General features: G+C 33.8%; 1 protein-coding gene across 2 annotated transcripts in view; it reads left to right on the forward strand.

Moving 5' to 3' along the window:
- Window positions 1-13,784, forward strand: part of LOC125811724 (flowering time control protein FPA) — a 45,267-nt gene that overhangs the window by 22,106 nt on the left and 9,377 nt on the right. The window contains exons 1-2 of one of the 2 annotated variants that reach the window (XM_049491261.1): window positions 7,612-7,756; window positions 8,467-8,775. The exons of the other annotated variant lie outside the window; for it this stretch is intronic. Coding sequence (XP_049347218.1) covers window positions 7,751-7,756; window positions 8,467-8,775 — 315 coding nt within the window. The 5' untranslated portion in view covers window positions 7,612-7,750. Of the gene's footprint in view, window positions 1-7,611; window positions 7,757-8,466; window positions 8,776-13,784 lie in introns of those variants that run through there. 2 annotated transcript variants of the gene reach the window in all.

The following is a 13,784-nucleotide window of genomic DNA, read 5'->3' on the forward strand; positions in this document are numbered from 1 at the left end:
TTCCACATGACAGTTTTCAAAAAATGATTAGGTAACTAAGAATAATTTGATTGAAAAGAAAGCTGTGAGTATTTAAACGTATCTCTTTTTGGATATACCTCTATTCACTTTTGAATACATCCATAATTTCCGCTCGGATATATTTCTATTCTATCTCGAATACATCCATATCTCTTCTCGAATGCAACCATATCACTTCTCTGATACATCCTTCCCATTTAGATTATCGAATACATCCATCTCATTAAGTAATGTATCATTCGTAATGTATCAGACAACTAAAGAATGTATCCAAAAATAATAAAAATCAGAATTTTTGTAATTGAAATTATTTTTAAAATAAAATATAATTAGCCCTTAAATATATGAGATTTGTATAAGTTTCGTTAATTGCAAGGGGTACCCGATAATGGAAACAGATTTTGTACTATTAAATGTTGAGAGTGTGATGTTTTTTTAATTAAAAAAAATGTGTTTGAAATTGTGATGTTGAAAACTCAACAAGTACAGTCAGTTATTGTCTGTCATAACTTCTTTTTAAAATATCAAACAATAAAAGTGAACGAATTTTCAAAATAAATTTAATCATATTATTTAGTTCAAAGAATAGCTCTAAATCATTTCCTTTTCAAAGAAGTGTATAAAACACTGTACCTAAGACTTCTTCCTCATATAATTCCATCTAAACCGCTCGTTAATAAAAAAAACTGTATCTAAGATTTTTGTCTCATATAACTCCGTCTAAGAGCCCATTTGGATTGGCTTAAAAGTTGGTTAAACTTACTTTTAAGTCAATTTTTGACTTTTGAAAGTGTTTGACAAATATAAAAAATAACTTAAAATAAGTTACGAAATGTTTGACAAGGTAAAAAAATGATTTAAAATAAGTCAAAAATTACTTAAAATAAGTCAGAAACCAAAAGTAGGTCTCCCCCTACTTTTTATTTTTTGACTTAAAAGTCATTTCAATTTGACTTTTTATTTTTTACTTAAAAGCTACTTTTTTTAAGTCAATTCAAATGGACTCAAAACCCCTCGTTGGAAATAAATTTAATCATATTATTTAGTTCAAAGAACAGCTCTAAATCATTTCCTTTCCAAAGAACTGTATAAAAAACTGTACCTAGAGCTTCTGCCTCATATAATTCCATCTAAACCACTCGTTAATAAAAAGATCTGTATCTAAGATTTTTGTCTCATATAACTCTGTCTAAGAGCCCGTTTGGATTGATTTAAAAGTTGGTCAAACCTACTTTTAAGTCAATTTTTTACTTCTGAAAGTATTTGGCAAATATAAAAAATAACTTAAAATAAGTTACGAAGTGTTTGGCAAGGTAAAAAATGACTTAAAATAAGTCAGAAACCAAAAGTAGGTCTCCCCCTACTTTTTATTTTTTGACTTAAAAGTCATTTCAATTTAACTTTTTATATTTTACTTAAAAACTACTTTTTTTAAGCCAATTCAAATGGGCTCAAAACCACTCGTTGGAAATAAAAGTACATTGAATTCATATGAAATTTTACCATGAATAAACTGTATCCATTGAATAAATATATTTTCAATCAACTGAGGATACTCTAATAAAATAATTACTTCAATAATGCACCTTTCCGAGGAAGATATTCAATGAAGTAAAGTGAAATGTTTTATTCAATGGACTTGTTTTACACATAATTATAATTACCAAGCTAGTTATCAATATGAGTTGTGGTACATTAATGAAATTATTCCACCTTTGATAAAAAATTTCGGGTTTAAGCAGGGGCGGATCCATATAGAATCTGTCGGGTGCTCGAGACCCATTAACCTCGTTACGAAATATATATATCTATGTAAAAATTAAGAGATATTTGTATAAAATTAACATAGACCACCTAATGAATAAATGATCTGATTAACCCATTGGCTCTTGAGTGGTTGGTTAACACTCTTTTAGTGCTATATAGGAAAAAAAAAGTACCAATCTAATTTGATGAGTAGGAAAATCATGACTTGTCACAAATTGGTGTCCCCAACTCCTACATGTGACAGAGTTTGATTAGGAAGTTATATCTTCGTTTGATAAGTGATAGGCTGATTAAATTTTATGATAAATAAATATTTAAAATTTATAATTAAATACTAATTAGGTGATATATCAAAGTTGTCCTGAAAATGTTTAATGTATGCTAATTATATTACGTCAAAATTTGTTTCATCATGTCACTCTATCTGTCAAGTGTCACACCCCAAACTCGAGAGGCGCAACTGGCTCCTAATGCCAAAACTCAGGCCCGACCCGACCCTGCTGAACCATTTGCTACTAGCGCATGGCAGCCACACGCAATCAAGAAAACAAACAAGTATATCTCGGCTTAAAACTAAGTCATCGGCCGGCAAGGCCCTTGTCAACTGATTTATAAAAGAAACATATACTCCAGGAGATCATATAACTAAATAGCCAACTAGCACAGAAGTCCTGATTGGGCCGTCGAGGCCACCATGATATCTATACCAAAACTAAAAGCAGGTATATATCAATACAATACATCAAACAGCTCACAAGCTTCAGCAAACGGCCAGTATGGCCATAACGTAGCTATACACCCCACACACTAGTCTGCAAGCCTCTAAGAGTAGTAAAGATTAGCGGGACAGGGCCCCAGCCTACCCATAAAGATATATACAACAAAAGGTAACAAACCTCCCAACTTTGGCAGCTCTGGAGGAAAGGGGCTAGCCAACCGGATAAAAGTCAATCCTGCTGTTGAGGAGGTCTACTCGGTCGTCTGTCAGGAGCTGCATGTATGAATGCAGCGCCCCCAAGGCAATTGGGCGTCAGTACAAAATAATGTACAGAGTATGAAAGGCAAAAGACTATGATGATGTATCCTGATATACTGGAATAATATGATAAATAAATCAAGGATAAGATAAGTGTACTGACCTGTTTCTAAATCTAAACTTATCAAAAATAATAAAACAACAACCTAACCAAGCCCCCATAAGCTCGGCAGGTACAAACAGCACACCAGACCACCTACTCAGGCCTCTATAAGCCCTGAAGGTGCCAATCATCCTATATACCCCTATCAGTAGTCCCCTAGCCCCGTAGGTAGTCACATAGCCCTCTTAGGCATTAATATAGCCCCGTAGGCAGTACATAGCTCTCTTAGGTATTAACGTAGCTCATAGACAACTCATAGCCCTCTTAGGCAACAACATGACCCTATAAGAAGCACATAGCCTTCTTAGGCATCATTATAGCCCTGTAGGCAACTCATAGCCCTTCTAGGCATCAATATAGCCCCATAGGTAACTCATAGCCCTTTTAGGCATCCATATAGCCATGTAGGCAGAACATAGCCCTTCTAGGCATAGATCACATTCTTGCAGCTAACCACAATAGCCCCAAGACAACAATAACAATCCAATCACTAAAAACGAGCAATTTAGTTATAAGCAACCTATACAAATAGCCTGTAAGTCGTGTCCAACATAGGGACGCTACTAACTGAATAAGAATCCCGACAAGGAAAAATTATATCAACTCGAGCAGCCAACAATCAGAAATCACGGCTACAAGTACATCAAGGATAACAACCCAAATGCATTGCTTCTAAGCTTTAAGGAAACATGCCGTAAGTAGGGAATAGCCTTAACATACCTTTTTCGCTAAATTCACGTGGCCTAACAACTTTTACTCATAACTCCCTCGATACTACAACAAGGTAGGACCATAATCAACACACAAAATAAAAGATACCATGACAATACAATAAAATATATGTATTTCCGTCGCAAATTGCTATTTGCTGCTTATAAAAACTAGAGTCAATGAAAGAAGGGTCTTACCTCGATCTTACGTTCGTAATACTCCTCAAAACCTTCAAATATATTCAAACCCTTGCTGTCCCAACACTAAAGTGTGATATGCTACGAAATCGATAAAACAAATTATACCACTATGATGAGCCCAACGCGTAGAACAACTTTCGTCAAGGATTTAGGTCAAGAAAATATATACCTTAGTTGATCCTAAAAATGGGTTTCTCTATTTTTCTCTGGTTCTTAGCTAAAAATGAAGAAAAAGTTCGAAGAAGAGGATATATGTAAAGTTCCACCGACCTAGGGCCCCACCTCACGTGCCTGCTTGCGCAGTCCCACGAAAACGCAAATATCTCTCTATTTTGAAGTCGTATAAACAAACAACTTAATGCGTTAGAAACTACACTCGTAGACCTTCGATTCGATAGGTCGTGGGCCCCATAATTCTTTATATATTGGGAGAAAACCTCAGAGACATTTGACCCAAATTTCAGAGAAATCTTAAAAAGGAACTTACGATAACTTCCGCCAACTTTTATTTTGCCACTTACTTAACTTCAAAACTTGAGATACAACCCTTGAACACTTAAAATATGACATACCACATCATTTTTAATTTATTACTCACTCTCCTTGGTTTTGCCACGAAGATACGAGTTAATTTAAGACGTTTTAAAAAAAATCGGAGTGTTACATCAAGACTCTCATTAAAATGCTTAAAATGATTGCTAATTATTTTGGGTCAAAACTTGCTTACTCTGTCGATTCAAATTATCATGAAAATGTATAAAATTTTGCAAATCATGGTAGGTTAAAAACTTGCTCACTGATTCAAAAAAAAAAAAAAATCTTGCTCACTCTACATTAGATTGATAAAATGGGACCTTGAGGATACCACAAATGTACTATGCCAATTGGTTTATGTGTCCTATGTCCTATTGAGTCATTTGGTATGGTTTAAGAAGGCATAATACATCAACATGACCCTTAACTTGTCATCAGTTGACAACTATGACATTTAACTTTGGATGTGTACAAGTAGGCACTTAAACTTGTATAAAATTGAGCAAATGAACGCATTCGTACTACATGGCATCCTACATGTATTATGCTATGTAGAATATTTGTGTTTACTTGTTCAATTTTATACAAGTTTAAGTGTCTATTTGTGCACATTCAAAGTTGGAAGGCATAGTTATTCGTTAAAACCAAGTTAAAAATCATGTTTATGTATTATGCCGTTTAAGAAGGTGTTTTGAATTTTTTTTTGATTGTTTGACAAAATAAAAAAGACAAAGATTAGACCTTATCTTATCAATCCCGATGAGGTACAAAACATTTACACTAATTAATAATCATAAAGAAAATAAAATTAGAGAGAACAATATACTTTATGATCATATTACTAATAAAAATTCTTAAGTAACACAAAATTATAAAAGCCGAGAAGAATATGAAGCAACAATAGGGCAGTGTCCAAATTATACTAACAAAAAGGCAATAAGATATGAATTCAACAAAATCGAAAAAAACACAACATACAATAACATAATTTCAATAAAAACATAATTACATACTATTCAATGGTTTAAGTTCAATTAAAATGCTCTCTTAATATTAAAAGAATGTAAGCAAAACTCCTGCGGGAGTAATAATAATAGAATATGTGAGCATATCAATTATCGGATGAGGCTCCTCTCCATTTTTTCAAGTTTCTATTTGGATAGAAGCCATGTGTCATAATTAAAAATTAAAAGTTGAAATTTAATTACCTAAATTAAATTCTTAACCATGATTAGAATAACAAATAATTTTTTTATTTTGTTTAAAAAAATCATCAAATTCATATTTCTAGCTAAAAATTATCTCAGAAGTCATTTAAAAAATCACTTTTTCCATTTGATTACAAGCTCTTCTTAATTTTTTGTCCTCTTTTTTGGTAATGTAGGAGTTCTTTAATTATTATTTTTCCTATTCTTCTTTACATTTCCATCAAACATTAGAGAAATAGTCATCTAATGCTTAGGCCTTACGCGAAACAGTTAGAAAACTAATCAACATATAATGTTAAAATTTAAAACGAATATTCACAAATTTTAAATATTTTTTAAAAAGAATGGGTGATAGTTTTTTTCCTTTCAATAACTCAAAACAACAAATCTTTTTTAGGACAAAATAGAAAAAGATTTTTTCGTAACAAAAAAAAGAAAAAATCGTTTTTAAAAAAAACTTAAAAAGAGAGAAATTTTAAGCTAGAATTATGAGATTGACATTAATTAGAAAATATTATAAATAAATTATTTGTTATTCTAATCATGGTTAGGACCTTGATTTAGGTAATTAAATCTCAACCTTTAATTTTTAACTATGACACATGACTTCCATCCAAGTAGGAACTTGAAGAAATGAAGAGAATGAGTAATGGAGAGGAGCCACATCCACAATTATCTACATTTATACTCCAGAAGACCCACATCCTCAATACTAATTCAAAATTGATGCCATGTCTATCTATTATGATTAAAGGGAAGAAAAGAAAGGCCCAGTATTTAAGGAGTGAATAGTTTAACCTCATAATGGTTCGACAATAATGGTTGGACAATAATAAACTTTTGATAATTGTGGGGTTCGAGAATCCACGACTCTAGCGTGAGAAATCATTAATTTCATGGTTCTTCCTTACCATAAAACTATCAATTAATTTTGTTAGAGTGTTCACAAGTTACTATATACATAAATTTATTTAATTTTTTAATACAAATATATGTTCTGTGGAAAAACTACTGGGTTCTTCCGAACCATCAAACCCCCACCTAACTCCGGCTCTATGTATAACGTGTGAACATGCTTCAAAAGCATTATTTTTGAATGAGACAAGATTCAATTTAAAGCTTTATGTAGATGATGTAAAACGAAATACAAGATAAAAAGATTTAAATATCGTTAAGAAATCGAATGAAATTAGAGAAGAACGAAAGAACAGTCGCACAATTAAAGTAAATTAGAGACTAATAAAATATAGATATGCAATTCTCTAATTAGAACAAACAATTACAAGATTAAATTCAAGGAAGAAGAAAATTGAACGCATACATTGAATAATCTTACCAAAAGATATTCAAAAGAGATCCAACCTAGAGATAAAGGGGTAAACCTACAAAACTCACCAAGAATGTTCACCTAAAAAATATTTGTTTGAAAAAATAATATTTATCCTATTCTATTTATACTAAGGTTGTCAAAATGAGCCCAAAGACAAGTGATCCACCCAAGTCGTTCATAGTTTTACGGATTGGACTCAAGATAATATAAAACTATATCAATCCCAATTCCAATTCTCAACTTATTCAAGCCCTAATCCATTTTTAAAGGATATTCAACTGACCAATTTAATCTCCAATTCAACTCATTTTAAAAGATTTTTTATTTATATTGGTGAACTATATTCTATATTAAATATATAAATTACTATATACGTTAATCTTCTAGAATTTGTCTAAACCAAACACAAAAGAAGATCAAATAAACTAACTGCAAAATTCTAAGAAAAAAATGAATTGCACTAAAAAAAAGCATATAATGATAGAAAGGTATATAGAGGCTATAATAAGATCTTTATTCATTAGGAAATTCAAATTCTAAAATACTGTATTTTATCTTAAATACATTTTATATAAGATGAAAATTGTAGTTAAATTAAAAAACAAGTTTATATTAATGTTTTTTTCTTATTTAAAAAAATTAATTAAAAAGGGTATGTACTATGTAATATCATTTTATATTGATTGCTCCAAAAGGGGGCCAATACATGACCCATCTATCTTGGTCCGATCCGCTGGTGGTTTATCTCATTCTCAAACCCTAATCTGTTCATTTTGTGTTCTCTCTTACAAGAGTTTCAAGCCCTAATTGCAATTCTCTGAAGTTACTTCCAATCGCCAGATGTCGGTAAGTTGATTTCTTTGCTGAGTTTTCTGATGGGTTATGGATATGTACTGGTGATGGCGCTTCACAGTTTTTTTTTGCGATTCTGTGTGGTTGTTTTCTTTGTTTATCCGTCAAAATTGCGGGAAAGTTGATTTCTCATATAAAAATCCTGACTTTACATTCAATTGATTTGCTAATCTGATCAGTGGAACAATTTTGAGCTACGAATGTCAATCTGTTAGAAGGATTTGCCCTTTTGCAATCTGTTAGTTTGCTAGATGGGGAGGGTGTTGAAGAGAGTGAGCATGTACCATATGCAGTCTTTCCCTTGTATTTATGCACACTGGTTGTTTCTTTGGGTCTTGCGTCTTTACTGTGTACTTCATGGAAACCATCTAATTCCCAAGGAGCAACCTTTACTTGTCTCTCTAATGTCGTTCTCCGATATACAGTATAAATGTCTCTGGTTGCTAAATGTTCAATCTGGTTGTCTAATTGTTTATTTGTTTATCCTGTAATTAGCCTTCAATTTGATGTTAGTACAATTTCTTTTGTGCTGCCTGAGTATGTTTTACATGCTATTTACTACAGCAGGTAACCCTGCAATCCCAGAGTAATAGGGTTTTGTAAGGTGAATATTGGTGTTTAGTCGGTTCAATTTGGGGCTGTTTCATTCCTAGAGTATTGTTCATGCAAATTTGGCTGACAAATTCTATATGGTTCTTATGCAGACTAGCAGAGGAGGGAGAGACAGACATCACAGGGACCATCCTCCCAGATCCGAAGAGAAGAGCCATCATGGTCGTGAAAATCCTCCTTCCAGACATCTTTGGGTTGGGAATCTGTCTCATAGTCTTTCAGAAAGTACCTTGGCCAATCACTTCTTACGTTTTGGGGACCTGGAACGTGTAGCATTTCAACCAGGTCGAAGTTATGCTTTCATTAATTTTAAAGATGTGGAAGGGGCCTTTGCTGCTATAAGACATCTCCAAGGTTATGTTGTTGCTGGCAATCCACTTAGGATTGAGTTTACAAAGGCGGTTAGTTTTGTCAACCTTTGCCTGCTTTTCCTTGTGACATTATCGTCTTCTCATAGAGAATTCTTGGCAGTACACATGAAAGTACTATATTTTTCCCTAGAAAGTTTCTATGAGATCCATTCTCTTACTCGTAAACGTCTGCTGTTAATATCAATGCACTTATCCAAGTTTAATGTGGATCTTGATCTTCCATTTGCCATTCTCTCTGCTTTCACTCAGTATCGTTGAGGTCATTAGATTTATTAACTACCACTATATATTATAACAGATGGTTGTTTGTTCCAAAAAATAAAAAAATAAAAAGAAAGAATCATAATGGTTGGCCTAAGCGGTCAAACATTTAATTATCTGAAACCTAAGGGAAATATTATCAAAACAAAAAAGAAAGAAATAAGATGAAGGCATGGAGAATCTAAAGACAATTCCACAAAATTCAGCAGATTAAAATTCCAAAATTATTGCAAATTGTAGGATGTGGCAGTGACTTAGCAAATCTGAAATTAGAACGTGTTTATATTTTTCTCCCCAAGCGATCATGTAGCCTCAATTCGTGAGGGTAGTGTAGTGATGAGAAATATCACAAGCTTCAGGAGAAGTCTTACTCCGCACCAAGTTTGCTCTTCAATCCACAAGTTATGTATGATCTGAGTAAAAGTTGCACCAACTCCTTCCATTTCTGTGTCTTTACTCTGTTGCTATCATAATCAATTATCAGGATGCAAGCTCCTTTCCCAAGCAATATCTGTACTTGATCATTATAAAATGCCGCTAGAGTCATGGGTGTATCGGGCTATGCATTACTCTTGCACCTCTTAATTAATAACCATTGAGAGCATAGATGCAGGTGTCAGTCTGTCGGATGCTTTAAATATCAGGCAGACTCTCTCTTCAATCAATCTCCAGCTGTTTAGTGCTGCTATAGACCTGTACCGTACAAGCTTTTCAGTGACAGCATTTATCTGTTAAGTCCTTATCTTAGATGGTTACTTCTGTTCTAGGATAACGTTAGGTAGCACCTCACAAACTTCATACTGGGGCAGCCACAGCACTATATACGCATTTTCCAATGTTTGAATGCACATGATTCTTTCATATTCATATGCATTGAAGAGACAATTTGTTCCCAAGGCAGAGCACTAATCTTGACATGTTATTGAGATAGTGTGCTTGTTCCAATTTTGAAATCATTACTTATCAGTTTCCATGACAAAGCAAAAAGATGGTATCGATGAAGGGGTGTTCTTTTCGTTTCCCTTTTTATCTTCAGTTGCTTTTGCAAAGGCAACAATATATGCAGCTTGTGGTATATGGTGAGAGTAAAATCATCAAAGTTAGATCCTCTTCAAGCCGGAGAACACCTATTGCTAAGACCTTTCTATATGGCACATAGTTGGTGTTGAGGGACCATCATGTAGGGCTGTTAGTTCTCTAGAGATGAGAATCTAACCATCTATATTTTACTGCTATCTTCAGTGAAAATTACATCAGCGCAGTGTGATACATTTCCATTGTAAAGGTTATTAATATCAGACTTATCAGAATTGGGATCACAATTTTTTTCCGAAATTGCCTGGTTACTTAGTTGTTGTGATCCAGTTCAAACAACTTTTATCATGGCATCACCATTAAATAAATTCAGCTATATCTCATATCATACGGAAGTCCTTCACAAGCAAGATCTCAGGTGAGGTGCCTTTGAAATCCACAAAAGTAGAAGTACACCTGATTTTATCCATAGAGTTCTGGTTATTGCCTTTTTGAATAAATGAACCAAATTAAGATGAAATGTGGAGAATATTTTTTTCTAGAGTTCAGTCCAACAAAGTAAATCCCAATCTCCTAAATTATTATGGTGTTATGGATTAACATTGCAACATTCCAAATGATAAGGATTCTCATTTTCAACCATATGTTTGGACTAAATAAGCATCTAATGAGATGATCTAATGTAGCAACACCTTCATAGTGCTGATTTATAACATCTGTAATATTTACCATTTCAAAAAAGAGAAGAGAAAATCAATGTAGTAAAAAGACCATCCACAACTGTGAATGATGTGTCCAAATTGAAGTTTATGATCCATGACATTCTACAAAAAACATGCCTCACTTGAACTGATAGTTCTCAGCTGAAGCATAATTTACCAATATAAAAAAAAATAGTTCTCAGCTGAAGCACCCTCCAGATAAGAAAGACTTCTCGGTTTCTTTCAGGATTCATTCTATCATGCATCAAATTCACACACTAGATCTGAATGACTGGTGGTCATTGATGTAAAATAAGCAGCAGTTCTCGCACATTTCCTACTTGAATGCGTTGAATTTGTGACACAGTTATCTATTTGGTGTACTGTTATCTGTTTCTTTAGAGAGTACCTGTCTTGAGGCAAACACCCTTCGCTTCTGAAATAAAATTATAGAAAATAGATTGATGAGTTGGATAATTGGGCTATGTTTAGAAAAAGTGTTAATTTTTTAACTCAGAAAATTTTACAGCTGCCAACATTATCTAGATGCAAATACCAGCCAGTAAATGGCTGAAATATAACTTTTTGTCTGTATTATCAGTGCTTATAACTAAGTTGCTCCTAATTCTGTTGGCTTCTTCTGGTAAGACGATCCATTTATATGTATTTGCAAGTGAAGCATTCTCTTATTTGCGTACCAGAAAATGCTTTCAGCTTGCTCCCTTCATATCCCTAAACTTAATAAAAATCTTACTCCTGAATGTAGCAGTATGCAGAAATTATATCCTTAAACATAAGCTTGTTTCTCCCATAGTTTAACCAGCTTTCTTGAAATATTTACAAACTTTGTTTGGATGATCGGATTCTACTTTGCTTTTATGGCACCCTGAATCTTATCCATTTAATGTGAAGTTAGCTTCAGGGCATGCCAATTTTATGTCCATAGTCTTGCAGACTTGTCTGTTCTACCTCAAATTAGCATCTCAATCTAGGAGCGAGTGAATGGCTCTGCTATCAGCTGGAGTATTGTATTCCACCTTTGTATTTAGGCTGTCTAACTCTCACAATGCAGTGTGGCCAGCTTTGGCAGATGATACCAGTTGATTGCCATGAGATTGGGGTCTTAAGGCATTAGTGATCTCAAAATAATGCTTATAAATTTGCAAAACTTGATAACATGAATATTTTGTTAACTTCTTCGAGGCATTAGTGATCCCACCTTGCATTGCCTATTGAATCCCATATAGATTCAGAACATAAACCAAAATTTGCAAGACATAATTGATGACTGATCACAAAATCTGCTAGGCATATTTACAATGTCAACAAATGATCCACTATCTCTGAGTTCTCATTGCATAAGCAACACCAACTACTAAGTTTTTTTTTTTTTTTTTTTTGAGAGAGATAATGTTAGACCAACTAATAAGTTTAAGCCTCTAATTTTTAGTTGCAATTTTCCTTTATCAAGCAAGTTTGATGTGCATCTATCCGTCCGTTCCATCCAAGACATGCTACCTTGCTAGAGCTTTTTGTTTCCAGATTATCTTACATAGCCATTTTGTACTTCTTTTTTTTGGCAAACTAAGGTAATTTTGTTAATAACCACTACCGTGTAAAAATTACGGAGAAAATACACCTTCCATGTCCATTTTGTAGTATGTCTAGCGGAGTTCCTTGTCATTAGCTAATGGGACTTGGCAAAAAAATTCATTTCGAGAAAATATTATTGAATTGTGTTTTCTACATTACACTGAGCCTATTTATAGACATTGCGCTACCATCCCTTTCCACATAGGATACTTTCTACAAATCCTATTCCTATTTATATTCAAGGCTTAACCCATCGGTATCCCCCTAAAGTTGGCACCATGTTTCACTTTTGACACCTCAACTGGGCTATGTTCATTTTAGACACTTTATGTAGGGTTTCATTGTGTCATTTTGACACTTTTTGCTTACCTGGCATAATGAGTGTGATACACTCACTGGCTTGTGCGTGAATGGTTCTTTAGTTAATTTTTAATTTTTTTTTTTCTTCTTCTTCCCCATTTTTCAGCCACCATTTTGTCCAAGTTAAATTTCATCCATTGTGAATGAAGGTTGATGAAGTGAATCTCATTAAACTAATCTAAAAAAATTCTTTGAACTAACAAAACTCTCCCATTCTCTATCAAGCTATGTATTAGGCAAAAGAAAAGGGCGATATTTTGTAAGAGGAAAAAATTACTATGATGTGCAGATTTAGTATTTGGAGAAGATTGGGGGGGGGGGGGATTATGAGGATTTGGTGGGGGAACGGCGATTTTGGTGTGCGTGCAGATTGGAGAAGACAAGTACTGGGGATATTAGAAGGAGGTGGGGTGTTTGTTTTATCGACTTAAATTTTATTTTATTTTGTAAATATTTCTCATTAATTTATTGGTTAATTCTTATTTTTACTCAAAATTAATTAATCAAAAATCACTTTTGGCATTGCCCCCAAGGCCTTGCTCAAGTGGCAAAAGGTGGAGGATTTGTGGCTTAGGTCGCAGGTTCAAGCCCCACACCATGCAAAGCGAAGCCTGGTATTTAAGTGGAGAAGGGTAGAGGGGCGGGCCCATTATCCACCAAGTTTAGAAGGCTGTGATTGGTCCAAAGGGCGGGTCACGGACGGATTTCTCGGTTATAAAAAAAAAATCACTTTTGGCACAAATGACAAATGTCATCGTTGAATTCGTCACTTTACGCATCATTCGCAAGTGTACCACACACATTATATATTTTTGTTGATATTAAAAAAAGTGTCAAAATGACACAACGCGACCTTACATGAGGTGTCTAAAATGAACATCGTCTAGTTAAGGTGTCTAAGTTAAATATTGTGCCAACTTTAGGGGGCCACCGATGGGTTAAGCCTATATTCAAACATTCCCCCCAAGTTAGTGTATTCAAATCATATGTATTAAGCTTGTTACAAATGTAACTCAATACAGGAACTACTGAGAGACTTGGTAAAATAACTGCAAATCACTCTATTTCACAAATTTTGTAACAATATCT

This window comes from Solanum verrucosum, unplaced genomic scaffold (assembly GCF_900185275.1).
Source record: "Solanum verrucosum unplaced genomic scaffold, falcon-dt-bn FXZP01000238.1, whole genome shotgun sequence".
NCBI lineage: Eukaryota > Viridiplantae > Streptophyta > Magnoliopsida > Solanales > Solanaceae > Solanum > Solanum verrucosum.